The sequence below is a fragment of the Camelina sativa genome, chromosome 13 (genome assembly GCF_000633955.1).
Source record: "Camelina sativa cultivar DH55 chromosome 13, Cs, whole genome shotgun sequence".
NCBI classification, from domain to species: domain Eukaryota; kingdom Viridiplantae; phylum Streptophyta; class Magnoliopsida; order Brassicales; family Brassicaceae; genus Camelina; species Camelina sativa.
The window spans coordinates 20655618-20663650 of NC_025697.1; the positions used below are offsets into that span (position 1 = coordinate 20655618).

The window sequence follows — 8033 nt, forward strand, 5'->3', positions numbered from 1 at the left end:
TTTTTTTTTTTTTTTTTTAATATTGGTTCAGAAGCTATTTTGTTCATTTTATAATAGTTTTCGTACAATCAAGTTTTCTGAATGGTAAGTCTCTATTTAACATTTTTTTTAAAAATATTTTACAGCTCCAATTATAATGTTGTAAACATTGAACGAAAACAAATTTGGCTCCAGAAATAGGAGCTTTAAACTAGGTTTAAAAACTAATTATATTACATACATATTTTGGGTCTACGTTCTAAAAATATATACAAATCTTGGCACATAATATTTTTGCAAAAAAAAAAGTTGTTGTTTTATAAAAGCTTATGAATTTCTCACCTCAATTGGCCATATTTGTCACCACTGGGACCGTCATATTGGTCAAAGCTTATATATATCTTTTTTTTTTTGTTTTTTTGAACAGCTGTTATTTTTTTTAATACTATATATATTTCTAACTTCTTAACAAGTTTTTTATAGTCGAGGTTATAGTTTATAGACAAATTAATTTCATGAGTCATGAATCATGATAGTTGACATGCTTCCTCCGGCGTTCAGTTTGCCGCATAAATAATAATAATAATAATAATAATAATAATAATAATAATAATAATAATAATAATAATAATAATAATAGTAATGATAATAATAATAATCTATACTAATAAAATGTAGGAGCAAGCTCCTAAAGGCATCCACATAATATTTTAAACTTCCATTTATGATTAAACACTTCACTAATTAACATTTTTTAAAATCTCCATAATTTTCTATATTAAGAATTATTTTAAACAACCAATCAGGATTTGATATGTCATTCATTAACATTTTTTAAATTTCCATAATTTTTTAGAAAAAATAAAATTTTAAATATATGAAAATAAAAGAACTATGCACAATATCCCACATCGGCTAGAAAATTTTTAGACAATGGTTCAGAACCAGTATAAATAAGATTAATATGCTTTCAACAACGAATGAGCAGGAAAGCTTGATTTATCAGGCGTCCAAGTTTAAAAGTTTATTCGGTTTGATCCGGTTTTTTATTTGATCAAATTAAAGCTTTAAAAAGTTTCAAAAAATAAATTATAATATTTAAAATTTTTAAAAGTTTTAATATTATAAATATTGAAACTTTTAAAAGTTCTTAGCTTTTAAAAAGTTTTTAAATATTATAATTTTTAAATTTGAAAGTTCAAAATATTATAAATATTGAAACTTTTTAAAAGTTTAAATATTATAAATATTGAAACTTTTAAAAGTTCTTAGCTTTAAAAAAATTTAAATATTATAATTTTTAAAATTTAAAAGTTTAAAATATTATAAATATTTATGTAAAACATAAATTATTTTATTTTTCTACGTTCCTGCTTTTTATTTCTTATGAGCTGTAAAACATATTTTTGTGTATGATTTTATAGATAAGTTGGTATTTTTCATTAATTTTTTTTTTTATCTTATTTTTTATTTTTTGAGAAAAGAAATGATTTTGTTCTTGGAGTTTGATGGATTAACAAGTTGTGTGGTAGTCTCAAAAAAAGGTTTTTTAGTGGAAGAAAGTGAAGAAGTTGACGAGGATGAAGAAGAAAAAGATTATAGCGAAGAACTAGACGGTAAAAGTAATGATAACGATTATCACAAAAATTGACAATAGAAATGACAAGAAAGAATATGAAGAATAAGAAAACATTGAATAAAAACACGAAAACATAGGTGGTAGCCATCAATTAAATATGAAAACGAGTTAAATTCATGATGATAAAATTGTTTTGTGTGGTTAAATAAATGATTTAGGATATGTGAGGTCATCAGTATAATTCGCCTCGCCTGGATGTCGAGTTAAATTCATAATTTTTTTCTTATCAGATTTGATTTTATAACACAACTGATTTTTATATTTCAAAAAATTATATATCTGAAATTTAACTTTTTCCTTAATACTAATTTTCATTTTTTTTATAAAATAATATTTTACTACCATCATCAATTATATATAGTTTTCATCAAAATATATCAAATATACCTACACGTAGCGTGTGTTCAAAACCTAGTAATAATAATAATAATCAGCAAATCCCCAAATGTATAAGATTTTAATATAGTTATTTACTATTTTAATTTCCTACATACAATACTTTTTTCTTTAAAAATCATTAGGTCTGGATTCAATGTTCAACTAATGCAAACAATATTTTTTTGTATAAGAAACTGAGTTTTGTCAGGGAAAAGATAAATCACACTGAATACGCTAAACACGTATTTATAAACTAGCAAACACACCTATATGTTACTCATCTGATAGATAATCCGCATTGAAGTCCCATTGGCTTGTTAAACTAATGAATGTTACGACTGGAAAAAAAAGTTGTGCCCCAATAGAATTGGTTACAGACAGGATCGGAGTAGAGATTTTGTATTTAGGACGTGCATGGTCGGTCGGTCTAATCCATATATGACCATTGGCAAGTTATGCTAAAGTTAGATTACAATTTACAGCCCATAAAAAGATGTTATTATATGGATTAGACCGACCATATAGAGATTTCAAGTCTTGCTCTTGTATCAGAAGAAGATGTTATAGAGATTTCAAGTCTTGCTCTTGTATCAGAAAGTTAGCTACAATATCTGACCTGCATAACCAAGAGTCGGAATTTTATAATCGTTAACTAGTTTAGAGTTCATCCCAAATTTTCTCGGGTTTTAAGGAAAAATAACGTTAGAAGTTTAAACTAAAAAGAATGATATACATGTTTCTATAATCATTATATTCTAGGAATTATAAAGAGAGAAGTTATTCGTCTTAAACTCTCAAGGCTGAGAAGTCAAAGAGTGATCGGGTCCGACGGTGTGATTAGTCAACAAGTTTACCGGTAAGCATCACTTTTATTTATAGAAAACTCACCGATCAGAAATGTGTGAGGTATTCTACTTGACTTAGCACAACCATTATATCTTAGGAATTAAACTAATAGTCAAAAAGTTTATGATATTTAAGTCTTTAAATTAATTGTAGAAACGTTTATGCTCACTTTTTTGGGTCATTTTTTTCCCATTCACCTGGCTACATTAGTTTTTGGTGTTAATGTCAAGTTTTGATTCAGAATACGATTAAAACATATGTTTTGCTAATTTCAAATTCAAATTACTGTAAAACATATTGTTGAATCGGCTTGGTTTTTTGTTTTCTTCATTAAAGAATCTGGAATTGAAATCAAGATTATCCTTGAAATACTTAATTTTGTTTAGATTTTAGTTGAAAATCCATGAACTAATAAAGTCTATTATATAAGACTTCAACATATATAGACTAGTCTCTCGATTAATATGATGAATCTTTCAACTGTTAAATTGTTTATATTTTGATATGTATATACACACATGTTCGTACATGTTTTGAGTTTATGTGATTTATTTAACAGACATTAAATAGAAACAAAGCTTCTAATAATTTCAATCACGTGGGAAGCGGCGTTTGAATTGCGATCGGTGAGATTCATTTCTATTTTCTGATCTATTAATTATATGAACAAGTCAAAAGTCTTTCTTATTGAAAAATGGAAAAAGAAAATATACTAATTTAGTCCAATAAATAGTGAAATCAATATGTCATCTATTATCTATAAAAAGAATTAGTTACAAAGAATTCTTCTCTTCCCTAAAAATAGCCTTTTTTTTTCTCTTCTCCAAAGCTCATATATTGACTTGATCAACCAATGATTTAAAGTTTTTACTAATTAAGACAAAGTCTTTGAACAAATTTGGTAGATTAAAGTGCTTTTTTTAGAAAACAATATTTAGGTACAGGTTTTGCAGTAGACTAGATTAGACAGTTTTGTTTTTCCTAATCATAAGCCACATGTGTCTAACTAAACCCTTTTGACAAAATTGAAAAAAAAAAGTCCACATAACAATACACACTTACCTATTTAAAATACTACAACAACTCGATACTATTATTCAGATATTTCTCATTGTTCAACAGTGCAAGTATAATTAAAATACTCCCTTTTCATTTCTGTTTGATAGTAAATGTACTAAAAATCATATTAAGTTTTAAATTTGAATATATTATTTTGCAAACACACCTTTTTATCAGTCAGATATTTTTGATTGTGAAACAGTGTAATGAAAATACTCCCTTTTCATTTTTGTTTGATAGTTAAATTACTTTTGTTGTCTAATCATTCGATCTCAAACAACATTTTAGGGTATAATATGAACTGACCTAACAGTTTACTATTAGTTAGGTAAATGACTTTTCCCAATATGTTGTAAATATTTTTTTTTATGATTGATTTAACTTTTGTCTTCAAATAGTTTTGGATTTTATCTATCTAATAGATTGATTGATTACAATTAATTTTATGCTTGACTTTGCTCTTTGTCCGATAACACGTCAAATATATAATGGCATAGTGTGCTTGCATATAGATAGATATTTTGGTGACCTTAGACAAAAATACTGAAATTTTTGGGTTTTTCTTTTTACTATTTTGCTGCCACAGTCTGTCTACTCATAAGCTTAGTTCTCCTGCAAATGACCACCACTAAAAAAATAAAAAATAATGGATACCTCAAGAAAATCCGTACTAGCAAGGGGTGACAATGATAATTTTAAAGAAACTAATAAAACGTCTTTAATAAACCACAGCTCTTCGTTGACAAAGAAAAAAAAAACCATTGCTAGCTCATCTGGTAAGCAAATAGTAAAGTAATGACATGTCTATGGCTATAAATATAATACAAAATAATTCGGTCGTCGTATGATATGTTTGTTAATAATGTGGAACCATGTAGACAAGACAAATGACGTCGACACTGACGCAAAACGAACTAAAACAAATCTCCACAAATATCTTTCAACGAGAATCCAAAATCCTAAATCGATATTATTTAAGTAGAAGGATGAATAAAACAATTACAGGCACACAACAATATTGTCTTATATATATAACACTATTATTATCATTGAAAAATACGAGAAAATATATATATTTATATATAAGTAGAAAAAATTGACAATATCTGAGTCCACGTCAAAACCGTTTTTGTAGCCGAAGCATCTGGTTCTCTATCCTCGTCTCTAACCACATACTCGACAAAGTATCTCTCTTTCTCTTTCTTCTAAGATATCTTCTTCTTCACCTCTCTATATATGGATCATTAGATATGGTACGGAACAATTACTCGCACACAAACACACTCTAGATAGATCAGAAGATTTTTAGATACGTACCTTTTCTTATCCGATCCGGCTAAGTAACATATCCTCTCTTTTTTACTAGGGTTTCGGGAATTCGAGATTACAAAATATATAATATCAAGAAGCAAATCATCATCCGTACGTACTTTTAACAACAAAATAAACACAATCTAAGTTATCTATCAAGATCTTGTTAGTTAATAGATAGAGAGAGAGGAATCGAGATGTTTCGTTTTCCGGTGAGTCTTGGAGGAGGTCCACGTGACAATACGACTCAGTCCGATGAGCAGCATCATCATCGGGCGGTGGTTGATGAGGTTGACTTTTTCAGATCGGCGGAGAAGAGAGATAGAGTTACACGTGATGAACAAAACATTATCGCCGCGGACGAGACTCATAAGGTTCATGTCAAAAGGGAGATCAATTCAAGTGTTGCTGATCGTGAAGATCGTTCTACGGATCACATCAATGTAAGTATAGTCATTGATTACTTCATTCTAATCTTTTTATTTTGTTGTTGTTACCATCCCATCATTTATTTATAATTAAGTTATAAATAACAATTTTGTTCATAATTGTAAATGCAGATTGGACTAAATCTTCTCACTGCGAATACGGGAAGCGACGAGTCAATGGTGGATGATGGCTTGTCTGTGGATATGGAAGAGAAACGTACAAAGTGTGAGGTACACTTATTATTCAATTAGTAGTACAGCTCATTTGTTTGAATAATTATATATATAAATAATACAAGTAACTCATTTAATTTTCCTTTGAATTCGTTCCCGGAACAAAAATTAAATATAGATTTTCAAAATCTAACAGATCATAGATTCTCAAAATCCATTACAACGGTAACATTTTTGTACTAAAAATCTTGAGGATTTTATTACCGTTTAACTTTATTTTTTCTCATATTTAATCCACAAAATAGATTTTTTTTTCCTTATATATTTCGTTAAAATTTTCTTTTCATCTCTTAAGATTTTTTAGCACAAGCATGCCGTTTTCATAGATTTTTACAATCTATTTTTAGTTTTATGTCTTTGTTTGTATATATTGGTTTGTAAGGTAATTTTTTTTGTTTTTACTGAGATTTACTTGTTACTACTCTATATATTACTTCATAAAAAAAATTGAGAAAAAGATTTACATCTCTTTTTTTTTTACTTTAATTTGATGTATGATATATGATTTTGTTTGCTAAAATGAAGAACGTACAACTTCGAGAAGAGCTAAAGAAGGCGAGTGAAGATAATCAAAGACTAAAGGAAATGCTAAGTCAAACAACCAACAACTTCAACTCCTTGCAGATGCAACTTGTTGCTGTCATGAGGCAACAGGAAGATCATCATCACCTTGTAATTAACACTAATTCGTCTTAATCTTTTATTTAATTAACATTTATAACAATTACCGATTAAACTACTACCAAGTTTAATTAGTTAAGGTTTTTAAACTCTTTGCTTTTATCAGGCTACGACTGAGAACAAAGACAACGCCAAGAATCGACATGAAGTGCCCGAAATGGTTCCAAGACAATTCATTGATTTGGGACCGCCTTCTGATGAAGTATCGTCCGAGGAGAGGACTATGGTTCGGGCAGGATCTCCTCAATCGCTTCTTGAGAAATCTAGCTCACGTCAAAATGGAAAGAGAGTGCTTGTAAGAGAAGAAAGCCCTGAAACTGAATCCAACGGCTGGAGAAACCCTAACAAAGTTCCTAAACACCACGGGTCATCCAGCAATTGTGGTGGCAATGGCAGTGGAAATGGAAATAATAATGTCATCCAGCAATCGGCTGCCGAAGCCACTATGCGTAAAGCTCGTGTCTCGGTTCGTGCTCGATCCGAAGCTCCCATGGTAAAACTAATTAATCTTCCTGTATATCTAGACTATATATAAAGAGTTAAAGACTAGTCTCTACAATTCTTTTGGAGGTTAATCAACCTCAATGGCATTTTTTACAGTTAAGCGATGGATGTCAATGGAGAAAATACGGACAGAAAATGGCAAAAGGAAACCCTTGTCCTCGAGCTTATTACCGTTGCACAATGGTCAATGGATGTCCCGTTCGCAAGCAAGTACGTTATCTAACTAACCATATTCAAAAACCTAATATGTTTTAGGGGTTCAAATCAAGAGTACAAATATGTTGATATAATGTCTTTCTAACTAAGTAATGATAAACACTACAGGTGCAACGTTGCGCGGAAGACAGAACCATCCTCATAACAACCTACGAAGGAAACCATAACCATCCATTACCCCCAGCGGCTATGAGCATGGCCTCGACCACAACTGCAGCCGCAAGCATGCTCCTCTCAGGCTCGACCATGTCAAGCCAAGACGGTTTAATGAACCCAACAAATCTATTGGCACGGACCATCTTACCGTGTTCCTCAAGCATGGCCACTATCTCAGCTTCTGCACCGTTCCCAACCATTACATTAGACCTCACGGACTCATCTAACGGTAACAATCTGACCAATAACCCGTTGATGCAATTCTCTCAACGGTCTGGTTTCGCCGAGTTGAACCAATCGGTTTTGCCTCAAATGATGGGTCAGGCTTTGTATTACAACCAACAGTCTAAGTTCTCGGGATTACATATGCCCTCTCAGCCGCTAAACGCTGGTGAGAACGTTAGCGCAGCTACTGCCGCCATTGCCTCCAATCCCAACTTTGCAGCAGCTTTGGCTGCAGCCATAACGTCTATTATCAACGGTTCGAATAATCAGCAAAATGGGAACAACAGTAGCAGTAATGTTACCACGAGCAACGTTGACACTAGGCAATAACATTTTCTTTTATATGTTTTAGTTAGGACCTTTTTATCGGTCGATTT

General features: G+C 30.5%; 1 protein-coding gene across 1 annotated transcript; it reads left to right on the forward strand.

Annotated features, from left to right (window-relative positions):
- LOC104737286 (WRKY transcription factor 42) lies at positions 5039 to 8033 on the forward strand. Its single transcript, XM_010457422.2, has 6 exons — positions 5039 to 5655; positions 5773 to 5871; positions 6400 to 6546; positions 6662 to 7048; positions 7156 to 7269; positions 7384 to 8033. Exons 1-6 carry the CDS (start codon positions 5410 to 5412, stop codon positions 7984 to 7986), a joined length of 1596 nt encoding a protein of 531 aa, XP_010455724.1. The 5' UTR covers positions 5039 to 5409; the 3' UTR covers positions 7987 to 8033.